This window comes from Urocitellus parryii, chromosome X (assembly GCF_045843805.1).
Source record: "Urocitellus parryii isolate mUroPar1 chromosome X, mUroPar1.hap1, whole genome shotgun sequence".
Lineage (NCBI taxonomy): Eukaryota > Metazoa > Chordata > Mammalia > Rodentia > Sciuridae > Urocitellus > Urocitellus parryii.
In genome coordinates, this window is record NC_135547.1 from 26,618,392 (window position 1) to 26,639,172 (window position 20,781).

The 20,781-nt window shown below is 36.3% G+C and overlaps 1 protein-coding gene across 3 annotated transcripts in view; it reads left to right on the plus strand.

Annotated features, from left to right (window-relative positions):
- The window catches only part of Tenm1 (teneurin transmembrane protein 1), a 556,980-nt gene that overhangs the window by 412,318 nt on the left and 123,881 nt on the right, over positions 1–20,781 (plus strand). For all 3 annotated transcript variants that reach the window (XM_077793578.1, XM_077793579.1, XM_077793580.1), the window contains exons 16-18: positions 7,675–7,794; positions 13,858–14,119; positions 15,289–15,556. In XM_077793578.1, coding sequence (XP_077649704.1) covers positions 7,675–7,794; positions 13,858–14,119; positions 15,289–15,556 — 650 coding nt within the window. The remainder of the gene's footprint in view (positions 1–7,674; positions 7,795–13,857; positions 14,120–15,288; positions 15,557–20,781) is intronic.

Below are 20,781 nucleotides of genomic sequence, written 5' to 3' on the forward strand. Positions count from 1 at the left end.
ATAGAGGACAGAAATAAAGTGTGATAGTTATTTTCTAATATTTTATCTTATTCCCATTTTACATAAGGAACAAATGAAGCTGAGAGTAATTATGTTTTGTAGGAAAAGTAAGAGTGGTGATGCTAGCAAGACAGAGCTAGAACACAGTGGCTACAGCTAGGCCAAACATTTTTCTCATGACAGAAAAAATAATTCATGCTCAGGAAATAGCCAACAAGAAGGACCTGGCCTATATTTAATGACTCTCCATTATTTGAAAGGCAGATCAACAGAGAAGTGTCAGGAGAGGTTAATGAGGTTAACAAAACCTCATAAAGCTGATTACAAAGATAAACCAATTGAGTAATGTGTAGAACAAGCAAAACACAAACAAAAAAAATTAACTTCAGACTATTCAAGAGTTGCAAGGGCTTACAGGACAAGTATTTCAAATTCAAATTCTGGACAAAAGTAATCATGTGTCTAAATGAAGCAAACTGGCACTTATGCAGTCCTGAAAATGTGACTGTGTCGTCAGTTTTCTTATTGCTTCAAAACACTTGATCTTTTTCCCATTACTTTGGGGATCTCAGGCATCCAAAGCAAGCCTACTTTTGACAAGCAATTACCAGGGCAGATGGGAAAATAGCCACCCTACCTCAGGGTGAGTGCCCCCATTTTGTTTTACTTGAAACATCACTAGCCATGAGGAAAATAATTCTGCTTAAAAAGCTATCTGCATTTTCAATAGCACCACCTTTCCCTGAGCCCTAGAATGTTGATGGATAATGCTCCCAGCTGCTTTTAGTGTTACCTATTTGGTAGGTGTTATTTATTTGGGCTAGTGATCAAAGGAGTAGGATTAAATCAGCCTGCTATATTTAAGTAAAAACTAATGAGATTTTGTTAAGTTTGCATATGAACTTTCACTGCATTCACATTTTTAGAACATGAAAACTAGTTCATGATAAAACATTAGGTGTTTTCTTGGTGCTGCACCAGCTTAGATAATGTGTATAAAAAAACAGCATGTGTTCTGTGGGAACCCCTCCCAAAATATGGATATTAGAAACCTCAAATATATTTAAATTATAAAATACCAAATAGTAATTTTGTGATGATATATAAAGACATAATAAAGTTAGTGTGCATAAATTAAGCATTTGAGGAGAGCTATTCATTCATTTCTCCCAATAACACAGGTGCTATTTAATTCCCTGAAGTAGTCAATTATCAAACAAAACTCTCATGATGAGATTGTCATAATATAAAATCCAGAATGTTGGCTTCTAATAAATGAACTGGTAAGGCATCTGTCACACTGGAGCCTCACAGTAGTCCCTGAAACCCTGAAAGAAGTGCCATGAGAATGGATTGCAAGTACATTATAACTTTATTCAAAAATAAAATTTGAGTTGAAATCCTATGAATCTTTCTTAAGCCCATGTCGGGTACTCCAGGCACTGGGAAGGAAACAAAGAAAACCACACAGTCCTTATCATAGAGTGACTAATAGGAAAGACAGATCTATAACTGTCATCCAAGATAGGCTGTGACAAGTGTAATAACATGGGTACAAGCACTGTATAATGAGAATAATAGGAGTGAGGGAGAAATTGGCGTTTTTTAGGACAGATAAATTGGGTTAAAACATATTTCCATTTCATGATCTCTGGATTTGAAGGGTCCCCACAGTTCATTTTATAGTTCAGCCAGCGCTTTGTGGTGACAGTTTTACTATGGCTCCCCAAATTACAGTTGTTGCAAACCTTTTTCCAAAGGTTAATGTGGAGGAGTTAAAATTCATGCCACAGATTTTGTATGGTAAGATTGTGAATCAGTTGTTGATTTGCCTTCCTTTATGTGGTTTATGCTTCCTGCCTTCTTCCCCAGGAGTTTATACACCTTAATTGGCTGATTCTGCTATGATCTTGCTTTTACTAAAGCAGTGATTCTCAAAGTTTGGCCTTTAGACCAGCAGGATCAACATCACTTAGGAACTTGTTAGAAATGCAAATTCTCAGGTCCTATACCAGACCTATTGCATCAGAAACTCTGGGGATAAGGCCCAACAATCTGCATGTTAACAAGCCCTCCAGGGAATTCTGGCACATGGCCCGCAGGATCAAACTTGAGAATCAGTGGTCTGTAGGAAAGATTACCAAGAAGGACTGACAGAGTCCCACAATGGCACTTTAAAGAATAGGCCCTTTTAGTCGTTACATGAGGACACTGGATAATAGAAACATCATAAGCTTTTTGTCCTAACCATCAGGGTCCCTAGAAGCAGTGCTTTAACCCAAATGATACAATCAATGACTGTGGGATTTAAATTATAATAAGCCCAGGGAGCAACTCTCCAACCACATCTCATATACAGTAGGTTTCTGTCCCTTGAAGAATCAAGCCAACTGACAGTTCCTCAAGGAATATAAAGGGCAGGATTCAAACACTAGAGAGCAGAGAATTCTTATGGCTTCTCCCAGCCCAGGCCTTCTCAATGCTATCTCTTGACCAGAGCTGTCAGCTTTTGAAAAGGATTTCATCTGTTCCTATAGAGAAAACAGCTTAACCTGCCCACCTGCTGCTAGGTCCCCTGCTGGCTAGGTCCTTGATTTTGAATGTTACCCTTCAAAAGTAGCTTATGCTCATGTTTTCAACAAAGCAAATAGCTGTAACTTCCCTAGCCCTGAGCCTCATTTTCCTTAGGAAAGATTCTAATCAGAAATACAATGCAGTAAATTACATCTTCTTTCAGCAATTTAGTTTTCAGCCTTGTTTTCAAACCAACTTTTGTGCTTCAGGTTAAAGTTGTTGCCTGAGGTGTTGAATGAATATTGGAAATTTGACGCAGAAGACAAAAGACAACAAATAAGGGAAAAGGAGAATGGAACCAAGAGTTGATTGAAGGCTAGGGATAATTTGACTATACCTTGAAAATAGCAAATACAGAATGAATTAGACCTTTTGCATCAGGGCTGTCTAACAAGCAGCTTGTTAGTTAAATAAGGCCCTCAGTAAAGTGCATTCTGACTTGCATTTCTCAAGTTGCCCTATTCTTCATACCAAGTTCCAAAGACTTGGAAGATTCAGCGTTTAGTTAAAGTGGAGAAGCAATTCCTTTGGGGTACTGCTTTAGCATAGTGACAGCAGGTAGACAGTTTGGCAGCAGCCTGTATTCTCCAGAGAATAGGGAAACAGACACTTGTGAGGGATGATCTTCCCCACACATGGTTTTTAAGTCACATTGGACATGCCCATCTAAGTTCAAGTTATTTTGCTATGACCAACAACATCAGGGAGAAGTTCTTGTTTTTAAAGGTTCAAGGAAGCAAAGCATCCCATCCATGTCTGTGAATCAAAGGAGAGCTCCAGGCAAAGAAGAAAAGCATGCAATGTGGGCACACATGTATACACGTGTGCACACACATGAACACACACATATATACATACATACATACAACCAACACAAAAGACAGTTACCGCTGAGCATGGTGGCGCACTCCTGTAATCCCAGCAGTTTGTGGGACTGACGCAGGAGGATTGCAAGTTCAAAGCCAGCCTCAGTAAAAGTGCTATGCTAAGCAACTCAGTAAGACCCTGTCTCTAAATAAAATACAAAATAGGGCTGGGAATGTAGCTAAGGGGTCGAGTGCCCCTGGGTTCAATCCCCAGTAACACCCCCCCTCAAAAAAAAGGCAATTAAAGTAGACAGATACCTGCTGTACAAATGTGTTTGCCCATCCTCATGGCAGTCTAGACAGCTGCTCCTGTCATCTGACTTGAAAGATTCTGAAGATTTCTCTATATTATTGAATTGAAAAAGTCTCAGAAAAACATGGGCCCTTGAATAGGATTCAGATTGTGGCAAAACTTTAAGAGTTCAATATGTTTTTGAGATAGGCAATCGATGGGCCAAGTCAGACTGTTTAATTTAGATGTGATGCAAGAAAGCAGGGACTCTCCAGAATAGGAAATTGGGAGGAATGCCAATGGGGATAAAGAAAAACACAGGAATCAGAATTGTGGTACTATCAAAGACAGACCCCTGCCATATACACCTCACTATTCAGCTAGGGTTTGTCCGTATTATAGAGGTTTCCCTGGATCTGAGAAGGATAATTAGAACAGGTTGTATAAATGGGGAGAAATTACATTTAATGCTGGTGTGAATCAGAAAACACAAGCTAGAGACATAGCTACTTGTCCACAATTAGGAAGAAAATTGAGTTTAGAAGCTGGAGGTTCATAAAATGGTGGTTGAGCTGAACAAAGTGGCATAACATACCATATTAAGCAAGAATACATACAAATTCTCCCTACGGATCATTTGGAGTTGGTATAGCCCCAGGAAGTGAGTAGACTCAAGAGCTTTCTTTTTGAGATAGAGTTTGCCTGAGAAGTAAATTTTCCCCTGGGTTTCTACATGGAGTGTCAGTCAAAATTATTGAAAATTAACAAGAATACTTTAATACTGTCCCCAAATTTAGACAATTTATACTGACATTGGATGACTGATATTGGTCAAAGATTACAGTAAGAACTAGTAATCCAGGAATGAAAAGAGCTAAGAGTTATTCTTGTGAAAAATGGATGACATGGAGTGTGTAAATAATGGGAGCAAATGCAGCAAGATACAAGGAATCTTAGAACATTTAAAATCTAATACATTACAAAGAGAGTTCAATACTGACAAATGTGGAATAATAAGTTTTATGGGGCTTTATCATATGCTGTAAGTTAATGTGGATCATAAAATATGAGGAATAAAAAAGTAGGGGAGTTGAAAGACAAGTCTGTGCACATTATTTATGAATGATGAAGAGTGAAATGAATGAAAAGAAGAGCAGGTAGACAATGTCTTGAATAATGATGACTTTGATGAGTCATTATCACACAAATCTCTATGCTTCATAAAATATGAGGAATATTAAGGAGCAGAAGAGTCAAAAGACAAGTCTACTCAGAGTGAGATACGGAATGAAGGAAGAGAAGAATACAAGGGAAATGCACAGAATAATGATGACTTTTATGAGACTTTCACTCACCAACCTGGATCCTTCATAAATATAAGCCATATAGAAAATAAAAAAGCAGCAAAACGAAGAGACAGATCTGTGTCTGTCATAAAATACGAGGAAACAATGCCAACTAGGCTTGACAAAATAAAAACAAAAATAATTGAACCTACTACAGCTGTGGAAAGACACAATGTCTAGATTAATGTGAACAAATAAAATGAGCAAGTGTAGAATTGTCTTGCCAATAGGGAATCAGCAAGCACCTAGGTAGGTGTTACTATCGCAAAGTCCACCTTGTTAGCTAGTAGCGAGGTTTGGCAAGTTCATAATCAATCCCTGCCAAGCCCCCAAAACCACCATAGAGACATAGCTACTTGTCCACAATTAGGAAGAAAATTGAGTTTAGAAGCTGGGAGTTCATAAAATGGCAGTTGAGCTGAACAAAGTGGCATAACATACCATATTAAGCAAGAATACATACAAATTCTCCCTACGGATTGGGGTTCAGGAAACATTGTTTAATTTTTAAATGATTTGGCCTTTCAAACACACAGTTTCTTCTCAGTCTCTCCAAATCTAGTCCCTGTGTAGTTCATAGGAGATTTTCACAGCTTATTTCCACTTAATATATATCCCTCTTGTCCAATATTGCTTTGTAAACACCTCTACAAGTTTACTATATAAAACCAGAAATGTGGGGCTTGTGTTGTAGTTCAGTGGTAGAGCACTCACCTACCATATTCAGGGCCCCAGGTTCAATCCTCAACACCACATAAAAAGAAATAAATAAAGGCATTATGTCCAACTACACCTAAAAAGTAAATTAAAAAAACAGAAATGTCCTTTATTTTTATTTCTTCTCACATTGAACTTGGAAACTGGGATCAAATTTGTCAGGATTAGTTCAAATACTAAAACTCGAGGACTTCAAATATCTTTGCTATTAGAACAAATGATACAGAGATTGGAAAAATCAAACATGGAAATAAAGCAAGTGTCCATATGCCATTTACATGCCATTCAGAACCATGATTTGCATAATTCATGGGAAGAAGAAAGCCACTGATCTATATCACTAAACAAGGAATGTTGGTCTGAGAGCTCAGATATATACACAAACACTAATAGCAACAATTATACTAGCTTACCTTTGTGTAATACTTAATGGTTTATAATTTGTGTTAGGGAAAAGCCTTAGGTAATTCAGGATAAATCCTATTAGCATAATTTATAACCAATTCCTCTGATTGCAGTAGAACTTAGTAATGAGGTTTATCGGCTGAAATATATAAAACAGACTTTGTTAACTGTCTTTTGCTTATTTGGAGGAGTTTGGTTTTTCTGCTTTGTTTTGTTTTTCCTCAAGTGATCCTTGTGTCCTTGAGCCTTTAAATACTACCCTTGGCTTGCTGATTCTGTTAGATAAATATATAATCCCAGGGTGAAATTATTAGCATTATTCTGGAAAGCCATGTTGGCCAAAATAACATGGCCCCTTTTAATCCAAGATTGAGCTGCCCAGGATACCCCAAATCCCAGTTGGAGAAAAAAATGACATTTGTGCCCTAGAAAAAAAACATTGACCTTGTTCAGCCATCCTCAACCCTGCCAACTCCAACTATAAAATGCATAGCCAAGAGCTAAGAGCTGCCAAGACTAGGATTGGACTCTAGTGAAAAAGCTATCTCCTCCCCCACCCCAAATAATGGTAGACCAGTGAAAAATCTTTGCTTGGAATTTGTCCCAGGGCCCTCTTCTTAACTGCCAGACTCCAGGAATTTGTTACAGCTTGTCAGCCAGGCCAGAGTTGAAAGTAATGGACATTTTAGTGGACTGTCCCTGAGGAACAGCCCTATTTCGGGGTTAGTTTAATGGAATCCCATTCTTTGGCAAGGATGAAACTCATTTGCTTAAAGAGGAAATGCCCTGATATATTTTATTAAATTGGGCAAGAATAATAGGATATCATGGTCAGGATTTTGTCTCTTTTGCAGGCTTTAATTTAAGGTTCACCACCTATGTTTGTTTGGTTGTGTTTTTTTTCCCAGACAAAGTTATGTGGCAGTGTGCATCATGAATATTAAAAATTTTCATACCTTTGTATGTAAATGCACAGAAAATGCACATAACAAATTGATACTGCCTATTACTACTGGTGAAAACACTAGAACAAGGAAGTGGGGGAGAGGTGGTCAATAGAACTTTTGTCATATTTATAATGTATTTATGTATTAACTAATGTAGTTAATTTTGATTTTGATGAAAGGAAAGTGTCCTTCCACAACTAGGGCTCTTTCCCAAAGAAATAAGAAATTCCATGTAGAAAAAAATAAGAAACAACTAAATATCCTAAAACAAGGGGTGAGATAAACATGTTTTGAGGTACCATTTTAAAGGTACATTATATAATAACAAAATTGTATATTGATGAACTTCTAATTACATTGGTTGATGTTGCTAACCATTCAGAGATCTACCTTTTCTATGATCCCAACTTTGATGGCTAAAAAAAGGTACACATAACCTCCTCAAAAATGTTATTAGTACTTATTACTGATTGGCAAAATTATTGGTTTTCTTGGTTTTACTTGACTGTTTTCAAAAGTTTCAATATCTTGGCTTCTAGATTTAGCTTTAATGTGCTTTGTTATTTGCCTTTGGTCTTGTGTTTCAGGCGTGCCTGTGTGATTCGAGGCCAAGTGGTGGCTGTAGATGGAACCCCTCTTGTGGGGGTGAATGTCAGCTTCTTGCACCACAGTGATTATGGGTTTACCATCAGCCGGCAGGATGGAAGGTATGACATTATTGCTTCTGACCATTGTGGGAACCAAGTACTGACTTCTACCCATGAGTAAATGCAGGGCTGAAGATGATACAATGGTAGTAAGCCCATCTCCCATTTATATCTAGAGAAGTCATTGGTGATATTTATTTCCTCCATATCTCTTTGTAAGTCAAACCAAACTACTCTTCTAACTTTTCATGGTTATTCTCAAGTTTTCTTGAAACTCAGGCTATGTATGAAACTCAGGCTATGTGAAAACTTTTTTATCTTTAATCTATTTCCATTTATAATTCCAACTTAAGTTCAGTGAGTTGATGGAGATAATAAATAGGGAACTGAGAACACTCTGGCTAGTCTTCCAAAATAGGCCCAAAATATTTCAGAAATAAACATGTCCAAAAAGTTTCTTCTAAAAGTTCAAAATTTAACCATACTAAAAGGATTTTTTTCCATGATCTTAAACTTTTTATGAAAAAGTTATAGATTTACAAGAAGCTGCAAAAGTAGTACATAGAGGTCCCACATATCCTTTGACTAGATTTTTCAAAAGTTAAAAGGATTTTTTAATGTGTCCTATTTGCCTAGTGACTGCAACTGATTGACAAGCATGGCCAGCCTATATAACTGTAATGAGTTAAACTTGATCATCAACCAGCCAATGACTCTCTAAGGGCTTCTCTAGGTTCTCTGAGACCTGGGAAGTGAGACCTCCAAGTAAAACATTTCTTCCTGGAAAATGATTTACTCACAAAAACATTTTTGTTGCTGTCATGTAGATAGATACTTATTCAGAATATTTGAGTCAATAGGCCATATGTCCATCTTGAAGGTACCTATTTATAACTCCAGGGAATATTGTAATAATGGTCTTGAGGTTCCCTGTTCTCCAGGTGGCTACCATTAAAGTGTCCTACTTATAACAAGGCACTTCAGTACTTATAAAAAAGACCTGATTGCTAGGAACTTTATTATAATATGAGAGACTATCTCATATTAAGAACCCATAGTCATACCTTATTAGTCCTAACCATTTCAGAAATGCTAATTTTTCAGCTTGGGCTGCACTGAATTTACTTTTTCAATTGCCTGTCAAGAAAGTGCTTATAAAAAATTAGTTAAAGAAAATAAGGAAGTTTTAACCTACTTAAGAAAACAAACCATTTTTAAAGAATTTAGTGAATTATTTGAATGTAAATTGCATTGCTAATAGTAACTAGCCATCTATTCATTATAACAAGCTCAGCAAAACCACTTTGGTAGCAGATAGTACTACACACACACACACACACACACACACACACACACACACACTATATTTCCTGTCAAATATTCGATAATTGGGACTCTTTATAAATTCAAATGGACCTTTCTCCCAATTAGATTGAATGATGGGATTTTGTAGTTCACTTACTGGTAACTGGTACACAAAACTAGCCTCTCCCTCGTGAGCATCTTTAATCATCTGGCATAAATTGAGAAATAGATTACTTTTATAATAGAATATGCTATCTAAGACATTTGACTTCTCATGACTTTAGTTTTTTTTGTTTTGTTTTTTTAAGCTTAGATAAAAAGGTTTTAGTGAATTATTTGATATTTACAAAAGGATCTTAATGTCCAAAAAAAATAAGAATTTGTTTTCAGATTACAGAGAATATTAAAAGGGTAATTTTGTTGTTACTTTTTGTGTTTTTATGTTTAAGTTAAATGTCAAGACCCTCCTCTGCTGAGCTGTCTGTGAGAACTAGGTTTATGTAGATGACAGCTACTAGCCAGAGTCCCCTGTGGCAATAACTCTCCTCTCAGGCACAATAAAGGGTGTAAGTGTTCAAAAAATGTACCCCAAATGCCAGCCAGATTGTCCCACTGTCAGTTCTTGAATATAAAATGACAGCATGATGAAAGTTTCCATTTATATGTCTCTGCTTATTACTACCTCAGATTAAGTACACTTCAAAAATAGAAAATCATAAGGAAAATATACCTGAGGGTGAAAGATTTTAGAAAGGCTGAGGTTAGCATTTTGATACCTAGTAGAGACAGTATGATATGTGAAATGCTGAAAGAGGCCTCTATCTCCCAATATCAAGCCCACCAATCTGCTGCAGTGATGATACTGCATTGGGTTAAGCTATTGGCTTTTTCAAAGTCCACCTTAAATGCAAATATCTTGTATGGGATATAGAACTACTTACCCCATTATCAACACCTTACTAATTGACAGCTTCCCTGGGAGAACTAGAAAATATATGTATTTCACACATACACTGACACATACTTGTATATATGTCATGGAAACAAAACAAAGAAGATAAAACAAAAAGATGGATGGTAGTAGAAGACTGAGCCATTTGAAAGTATCAAGAACAGAGATTCAGATAGAGAGGGACCAGCAGAGCAGAAAAAAACAAGTCTGAAATAAGAACATTTATGAGTGTCTCCTATGTGACATATACTTTCATTAATGTCCTTCTATCTTCATCCTCACAACCCTATGAAGTCAACATTATTTTTGTCTGCCCTATTTGGCAAATGAGAAAACATCTTCATATTAACACAGCTAATAAGGGTAGAGACCAAGATTTGAACCCAGGTAATCTGGATTGTATCTACTATGATTTACCAACTTCCATCTGAGATATAACAACTGGTACTCAATAAAGTGCTGAAAGGTAACTGTTCATAAATAGTTCAGTTAATGATAATCAAAATAGGTGAAGTGATGGCTTTCTTAAAAAGTTGCTTGAGAAACATTAAATGCCTCAAGAACTTTGTTCGAAAGACTGGAAGACAAAGAGAGTGTTCCCTCTGATTGCCCTCAAGATAAAAGTTTGTTAATTTAGGGGTACCATAAGGCATTGAATAGGCTTCAACCATCTTCCATCCATGGATAAGACTAATTTGACATATTATGGACTGACAACAATCTGCAAACAAATACTCTCCCTTGGGTCTTTTATATCTACTCTCGTATGACTTAGAAACCTGTTTCTTTAATGATCCATGCAAATGGAGAGGATTTATGGTAGGAGAAATCCCAAAGAATTAATCATTCAGAGAGCATTCTATTTGGTCTATTTAGCATTGTAATGATTTAGATAGATTTTTTTGGCCATAGATCCTGCTTCTACCTTCATGTCCACTAATGAGTAAGTTGGACAGTGTGTGCTATGTATAACAGCTAGGTGGGAAGAAAATAAGTATATCAGGGCTTTCCAGGGAAATATATATGTGTGTGTGTATGTATGTATTATTATATATAGAGAGAGAGAGGTAAGAGGAGATTTCAAGGAATTGGTTTACTTGATTGTGGGCCTGGCAAAGCTATAGAGCAGGATGGCAGAATGAAAACCCTCAGAAAGGAGGTGAAACATCAGTCTTGAGACAGAATTTCTTCTCCCTCATAGAAATATCAGTTATAACTGATTGGATGAGACCCACCCACGTTAGAAGTCAACTTTAAGATATGAACCACATCTGTAAACCACATTTACCGCACCACCTAGTTTGGTGTTTGGTTGAATAACTTGATACTATAACCTAGCCAAGTTGATACATAAAAGTGTTGTCATATGAAACCTAGATGAAGTTCTAAGAATTTAAAAATCAAATATGTTCATGGAGATAATCAAGAGTAGGCCTAGGGGCTGGGGTTATAGCTCTGTGGTAGAGCACTTTCCTAGTACATATAAGGCACAGGGTTCGATTCTCAACACCACATAAAAAAGAAATAAACAAAATAAAGATATTGTTTCCATTCACAACTAAAAATATTTTTTAAAGATTTGGCCTATTGTTCAACTACAAGAAAAGAAAATAAATGGTAAATTTAGTAGGGCATATGATTTAATTTGAGAAAGTCAATATTGGTTGAGTCCTTACAATATGCTTGAACCTAAGTCTTATCTCATTTATTTATTTGTAGTAGTATCTAAGAGATATACCACATTGCTTCTATTTTATTAATAAGAAAACTTGGGTTGTGGCTCAGTGGTAGAGCACTTGCCTTGCATGTGTGAGGTATGGGTTTGATTCTCAGCATCAAATATAAATAAATGAATAAAATAAAGGTCCATAAACATCTAAAAGAAAATTTTAAAAATAGAAAACTGCAGTTTACGGAGGTTAAATAATTAATCCAAAGACACAAAGTTAATATGATAGAGCTGAGATTTGAACTCTGATATATATGAAGCCAAATAATACATGATGCCCACAAAACAAATGACTGCCCAGCCTGGTTAATCTTTCTACAAGTAGAGAATAATTCTCAGATACGGATGTTCTTGGTTGAATAGTTTAGTTTTGTGTTTGTGTTTGGTTTTTTGTTTTTAAATAAATAAACCCTTTAGTTTTAAGAAGTCAAGAGTGAATGTTTGGGCAAAGCCAATAAACTTGCCCAAGGACACAATTAAATCTATGTAGAAGGTGAACTAAAGGAAAGGCTTCCTGACAAGCAGTGTTGGATTTTCCCCACTACACTTGTCTTAAACTGCTCCCTTATTATAATGAATTCAGCTTCTCTTGTCTTAAACAATAAGCCATTTGGTTTTTCTTTTTTAGTTCAAACCTAGATTGTTTTCTGAAGCTAACGCATTTCTTGAAATCCTCTTTTTGGAAACTGCCTTAATATTGCAGCTACTTCACTGAAAAAGCAACAATAAAAAATACAGTGTTATCCATCCTTTGTTACTGTCCATTTATCTTTACCTGGAAGATTTCTGCAACAAGAGATGATGGGTAATACTATAATAAATATAATAAATGTCATAGAAAGGGAGTGATGAGATGTCCATAATTAAGTCTGATTCCCTATCAGGGCTTTTTATCATTGAAGAAGTGTTTTCCTGAAAGATCTTTTTTAATGCAGGGAAATGCTTACATCGCTCTCCTGTGGATTTACGTTGCTTTGAATTTTAAGGAGCATCATATTGCCCTTTATCCATTTTTAAGATATAATGATAATAATTTATCATTATCTTACTTTCATATAGTATTTTATCTTTTTGAATGCTCTCAAGTACATTATCTCAAAGACATCATTATACTTAAAAGAGAAGGAAGGTAGAACCATCTAGTGTAGAATGAACTAAAATCTGAGTCTTTTATGCTCCAATACAATAGTCTTGTCAGAGACCACATCTACAAATGGACAGAGATGGCTTACAGGAGAGGTAGACTTGCTTTGTCAGTTACAGAAAGAGTCGTTGGCAGAGATAAGCAGGGTCCATTATAGGCTGTCTTACAAAAGGAAGCTTAGAGTCATACTGGAGCAAACCAGAAATCCTAAATATGGGATTCGGGGATTCAGGCAGAATAGCAAGCCAAAGGGGGTTGTCAGATGTGGCTGGTTCATGCATGCTATAGTTCAAGCAAATTTCACTAAATAATTTTCCTCTGCTGGTGTCTTTCTCCAAAAGTTATCTCAAAGACACTGTCTGGTTTCTGACACCACGTTTGTGACCCTGAACAAGATATTTAACCTTTTGCCTCTTTACTTTTCTTATGTTCATTATAATTTTTTTGAGGATGAATAATGCATTATATTAAAGATGCTGCTGAATATTAAATGGTCATCTTTCTGTTAATTTTAGCACAAGGGAGAGCAGCAATGTCAGTTTTGGCTTTTTAGAAATGCATGCAGTTATTTTAAGATAGTATTAAAATTGGTTTATGAATTCTGGGTGGATATCAACTGGTGGTAAGGAATTTCTTCTCAGAGGTCTACTGGATAATGAAAAGAAGTCATCCATGGAATTAATATTTAGCTGGAAGGAATTTGTAAGATAGAAAATACAAATGGACATAATTGAGTCTCAAAAGAAGGAAAGGGCACTAAAATTAACCTATTTTAACTTTAATTTTGTTTTTTACTTTTAAACAGCTTTATTGAGGTGTAATTGATATGCAATAAACTACACATATTTGAACTATATAATTTGATAAGTTTTGATATATATAAACTGTCATTAAACCTTTACCACAATCAACACAAGGGAAGCAGGCTCCCAACTTTAATTTTATTTTGTTTATTCATTTGGTTGACATTGTCTTGTATTTTTTCCTTCTCAGCTTTGACCTTGTAGCCATTGGTGGCATTTCTGTCATCTTAATCTTTGACCGTTCACCATTCCTGTCTGAAAAGAGGACACTCTGGTTACCTTGGAATCAGTTTGTTGTGGTAGAGAAAGTAGTCATGCAGAGAGTTGTTCCAGATCCACCATCCTGTGATATCTCCAATTTTGTGAGCCCAAACCCTATAGTTCTTCCTTCACCGCTAACATCATTTGGAGGGTCCTGTCCAGAAAGGGGAACAGTTGTTCCTGAGCTACAGGTGAGTATATTGGCCTTGGATGTGTAAAGCCACAGTATCATGGAGTGGTCAACAGTATATAATTGCTTAATTCATTTTCCTTTGGTTCCTGCTAGCCCTATAACATGTGGCCCTTCATTTTTCAAGAAATACCTCCAAATGCAGTTTCTCCAATACACATTTGCAAGCTGATTGGCCAGGGCCTTAGGGTACTATCTATGTCCATTAAACAGCAAGGTAAATTAGCTGTTATGAGAATTAAACCCTCGGCTTTGACTTAATGAATACTGTACTCTAAAGAATCACCAATGGGGAAAAAAAAGAACAAAAGTATTTCCACTCTGAGACCAATGTTTAGTATAAAATTTGAAGAGGAAGTAGTGGGAGTTATTTGCTTCTCACTCACAGGTACCAACTTAAAGAAATATGTTCCCAAGCATTGGTATACCAGGCACAAAGAAAGATTTTTTAAAAATTTTATTTGTTCTTTTTAGTTATACATGACAGAAGAATGTATTTTGACATCGTATGCATACATGGAGTATAACTTCCCATTGTTGTGGTTGTACAAAAAATGTTTGATTAAAAAAAGTTTACCGCAGAGACATAACAGAGTTCCAAAAATAAATAAATAAATTTGATGACATCAATAAAGATTAATTCTAGGGATACTACGATCTCTGTCACAAAATATCACTTGCTGGGCCTGCTTCTGGAGTCTTTCCTCTTAGAGAGCCTAGCCTGAGTAAGGATTATGACAATGGGTTTGTGATATATGACTTAACACCAAACAAGATTTTGAGTATGTATATATAAGTAAAGAGACTCTCTTTAATGGAACTCATAGCACTGAATTGCTTGACATTCGGCAGTATGATCTTTTCCAACTCCTACCAAGCAATTTTTGGAACACTGTCAAAATTTTAAAAAACTGAAATTGTTCTTTACATAGTCTTCCCTGGAAGGAGAAAAGTGAGAGCAGTCCATAAGGTTAGCTGGATGTCTTTTCCCGTGTAGATTTGGTACAAAATTTGAAACCATGGTCACATGATCTGGGAAAAAGTGGCTTGCCATCCATAGATCCCATTAGGCTCTATCTCTTACCATGTTTCAGATAACAAAGCATGCAACATCTTCATCCACCTGTGACCATTCATTAAAGCCATCTGGACATTTTTTTTTTCTTTCAGGTTGTACAGGAAGAAATCCCCATTCCTTCCAGTTTTGTGAGGCTAAGTTACCTGAGCAGCCGAACTCCTGGGTATAAAACTCTGCTACGGATCCTTCTGACACATTCAACAATTCCTGTGGGGATGATTAAAGTACACCTCACAGTGGCTGTAGAAGGGAGACTCACACAGAAGTGGTTCCCTGCTGCAATTAATCTTGTCTACACATTTGCCTGGAATAAGACCGACATCTATGGACAGAAGGTTTGGGGCCTGGCAGAAGCTTTGGGTATGTTGAACTTATTCTAATGTAAATAGCAGTGTTATGCTCATAACAGAAAATACTAGTTGCATATTAATTTGTATTTGGAATAATTATTGATTTTCTTCTTTTTAAATTATCTAAGACTCTTTTTATTTAAATACTCCCTTTGGGCCTGTTTAGTGTTCCCTTTTGATACATTTTTACTTCAAAATGATTTTAGTTCACCTTTCATGGTGGCTACAAACTGTGGAATCACACAATTTCTGACTTGTAACTGTCTCTAGAGCTGAATGTTGCCTTCTAACTGTGACCTTTGGTGTGGCGTTCTTTAGGCCATGTTTTTAGATTTGACATTTAGACTGTCATTTCCACTTAGAAACTACAAAATTCTAACTTATAGGCATCTTCACATATTATCTTTTATGTTGAAGATGGTAGACTCCATTAACTTGTTACTTCAATAGGTTAAATAAAAAATCATCCTGCCTTTCTTTTCCTTTTGATTTTCTATAATCTCAAGACTTCAAAACCTAGAATCTTATAGATAGCAGAGATCTTAACAGGTCCTTTGGGCCCACAGGTTTTAGATATTTAATTCTCTCAAACAAATGACATTTTTATAAAAATGAGTCTGAAACAGATTTGCCAGCTTTTTCACATTGCTAAATAAGACTTTTTTTAATGAAGAAACCTCACTATAATCTACTGTGTCCTATGACTTCTGTAATTTCATAAAGGAAGTATATCTTAACACTAAAAACAAAGCAAAACAGTCTGTTTTAAGAAATGATGGTAGCAATCTAACACGGACACAGAGAGAGGCAGAAAGGTTGACACCAAAGTGTTTATTTCTTTTACTCTGTAGAAGGCAGTGAAAACTTCCTGAAGGACTGGATACAGGTCTGTGGACCTGCAGTTGGGAGCCATTGATCCTCGTACCTTCAGGCAGTAACTCATGGAAACCACCCTTGGACAGATGATAAGCCTATTTTAAAGCTCTCCAGAGGAGCTGTTTTCACATCTTCCCTTGGAAGTGTCTATCATGATACAACTCCCATATAACTGACCTATATTTCCTAGAGTGCAGTATGTCAATTTCCTCTCTGTTTCAGAGGAAAATATGGAGAGACAAAAAAAGACAGGTGATCTTTCTCTGCCTTGAAGACCTTCATATATTTAAATAACTCATCTCTCTTGGTCTTTATTGGATTGCAGGGAACATAGACAGGTTTAGATTTCCTCACTTAATGGAGAGTTAATGTAAATACACAAGGAAAAGTAAGAAATATCAACAGCAGCTTCCCAGGCAAATGTCTAGAATTATAGCCTTGTTCAGGATACATTGTTCTTCTAGTAGACCAGCAGCTGCTCTGTCATCTCAGTAACAGTTCTAGTTGTCCCTTCTATAGTAAAAGTCTACTGCTTCCCAGGGTAGTTACTCAGTCATATGATGGCTCATCTCTTCTGCCATACAACTACCCCTTTTTTTCTCTCAGCTCTTCACTGACTTAAGTTAGCTGATGTGCTCTTACATTCAGATTCTTTTTAGAGAGAATATGACAGTGTGTCACCATACAGCGTGGAATAACTCTATAAGGCAGAAGTCTACCATTAAACCAACTACCAATGAGGTTGCAGGCCACCCAACAGAGCCCTGTTTAGTCCCTATGCAAGTAAATGTAATAGTTAAGAGAACAACTTGGGAACTAAGCTTCATCCTAGGGTTCAAATATTCCCTTCTCTACTTACTAGCTGTGTAACGTTAGGAAAATTGCCTCAACTCTGAAGTGCCACATTTTATCCACTATAAGATGGGTATCATAAAGATAATGCTACTCATAATACCGTTATTATATGACAATTAGATAACTAATTTAAAGTACCTGGCATCTTGTAAGCACTCAACAGATGTTGGCTGCTAGTATTGTTTTCATCAATGTTGCTATGGCCAGGGTATTGCAATAACATGATACAAAGCATGTAGCCTATGCAAGTGTTTTTTAGCTCACTTGCTGTATGAAGATGGCCACTGATATAGTGGCAGGCAGTCTGTGCTACTCATTCCCTGTTTCCCCTCTGCACTGCCTCGCAACACACACACACACACAGCTGTTATTTGCCCCTTCCCAGGTGCTGAGATGTTGGCTTCTATGCACTACACTGCCTGGATGCCTTTGCTCTCTGACTTTCCGTATGATTTGGTCAATGGGTGGCACCATTTGGATTCTGCAGAGTAGAAGAGCAAAGTCAGGGTATTTATCTTTTCTCCTGCTTTACTGTACTTCTGCCATTGATGACATTAGCAGACAGCAGCTCATACTGTACATCTCCATGCTCTCTTAATTCTTCTATACCATCATCCCTCCTCTTGCTCCTGAAAGCACAGAAGGCCTCCCAGTGGATTCCCTTAACTGTGTCCACACCTTCATTCAAAATCTGTGCAGCAAATACTGATATGGGACTCTGATGTACATTCAGCCTCATGTTCTCCTTTCCAGGATATTATTTTGTAGCATTTGCTTCACTAGGCAGAATAATCCCAATTCCTCTCAGTTCTCCTCTGTAAGTCTTTGTCTTCTAATTCTTTATGAGCCTCCTTAGAACCTTGCTGGCACGGGGGATGTATATTTGTTTTGTTTACCTTTTTTCTTAAGTTATAACACTTACAAAGTTACCCAATGTCCTTGTGAAAAGTTGAGTAGTACATATCTAGCAGTCATTTCTTGCTAAAGCTTACATAAATGCAATGGAACTTTTTTATATAATAGCATTATTGAGATATAATTTGCATACCACAAAGTTCACCTATTCAATGTGTACAATTTGGTACGATTCACAAGGTTGTACAACCATCACCAATATCTGATTCCAGAAAATTTTCTCCACCACTGTACAGAGTAACCCCATACATATTAGCAGTCACTCCTTTGCCACCCCTCAGCCCTAGAATCTACTAATCTCCTTTCTATCTTTATAGATTTACCTATTCTGGATTTCCTAAACAAACAGTATCATAATATATGGGGTATATTTGTGTGTATCTGGCTTCTTTCACTTGACTAAGCATTCCCAAGGCTTATCCATCTGATAGCATATTCTATATTTCATTCATTTTTGAGATTGAACAACAACTGTTTTGTATGGATGTGCCATTTGTTTGCCCATTTATCAACTCTTGGACATTGAGACTTTTTTTTAACCTTTTGGCTATTTTGAATAGTGCTACCACAAACATTTGTATCAAAGTATTTATTTCAGGGACTGGGGTTGTGGCTCAGTGGTAGAGCACTTGCCTAGCATGTGTGAAGCACTGGGTTCGATTCTTAGCACCACATATAAATGAATGAACAAAATAAAGGCCCATCAATGTCTAAAAAAATATTTTTTTAAAAAAAGTATTTCAATACCTGTTTTCAGTTCTTTGGAGTATGTATTTAGAAGTGAAACTACTGGGTTATATGGTAATTCTATGTTTAAATTACTGAAGAACTACCAAACTGTTTTCCCAAAGTGGCTGCACTCTTTAATCAACCTCACTTTATACATAAGATGTATTACATCTCTTCTTATAAATACCTCCAGTGCTAAAGATTCTAAATCTTCCTCCTTATTCTAGATAACCACCCTCAATGACTTAGTCTCTAATATGTCTATGGATAATTGAGTAAACTTCTAAACTACAGACATAAACAAAGACTTTCTGGTATGGACATAGGATAGTGAAAACTCCATTCCTATTGTTTGCCTATGGGTATTCATTTACTTCTTATTTCTAAAATTGTGTTCCTGCTCAAAATGTTCTCAAGCATTCTGACTATAAAATGGCCTTGATTAAAATGTTAAAATATATGTTGCTGGTTTTCTTTTTAAAGCTAATAAAGTAATAAAAGCAAAATATAATGGACCCACTCAGAAATAGCCAAAGCAGGAGTTTAAAATGTTTTTCTATACACTTGATAGACATATTTTTAGGGTATAAAAAGAAAACTGGCAAAGTTCCTGAGTAAAACAGACAAAATAATTGCACAAGTACTACCTAGGCTGAAATATAGATTATTTGCCTTGTAGAAAATGTCCCTGGTACCTTAATCATGAATTAATGAATTAATGGTTAAATGGATTTTATTTACTACCTAGTCTTCATCACCATCTCCATGGAGACTAAGAGAATTTTCTGACAATGGTAAAGCATTTTGAACAGGTGGCAGGATGAATTTACCATTCTGAAGATGGCAATAGAAATTTCAAGTGATAAATAGCTAGAGACAAACGTATCAAATATGTGACCATTAAGTTGATATCTTAATATCTATGATTGACTCTGAACAAATAAGCAAACATGTATTTGTACTCCTCGAAATGTTTTATAGTCACTTAACTGATATAGGTGGAGATAGACTAAATTTTCCACCAGATATTAACAATGGTGCTATACATGACACTTCTCAGATTGTTTTAAGTTCAAAATTTAAGTATAGCTATTCAGTAGGAAAAATAGTAGCCCACTGCCCTAAAAATGTCCATCCTTGTAACCTATGAATAAGTTATGTTGCATGCCAAAAGAGAATTAAGATTGCAGATGAGCTGGAGATATAGCTCAGTGGTTGAGTACTTACCTAGCATGTGTGAAGCCCTGGGCTCCATCCCCAATACTAAAGAAAAAGAAAAGAAAACAAACAAAAAAAAGATTGCAGATGAAATTAAGATTGCTAATCAGCATTAGATTTGAGATTGGAGATTATCCTAGTTTATCTGAGTAGGCCCCAAATCATCCCAAGACTCCTTTAAAGTGGAAGAGAGAGACAGAAGAGGAGGTCAGATTTACAAGAGGATATAACTATGGAAGAAAAGCAGAGAGATACAACACTACTGGCTTTAAAAATAGGGGATGGGAGCCACAAAACAAGGAATATGGGTGGCCACTAGAAACTGGAAAAGGCAAAGAAATATTTTTTTTTTTCTCTTAGAGACTCTGGGGAAAAAAAAAAAAACAGCCCTACTGACATCTTCATTTTGCTTTTATTTTTTTTTTTTGGACACAATACCTTTATTTTGTTTGTTTATTTTTATGTGGTGCTGAAGATTGAAGCTAGTGCCTCACACATGCTAGGCAAGTGCTCTACCACTGAGCTACAGCCCTGGCCCTTGATTTTTGCTTATTGACACCCCTTTGAAACTTCTGACCTCCTCAACTTGATAGTGTGAAGCCTTTCAGCAGCAATAGGAAACTAATACAAACATCAACTTAA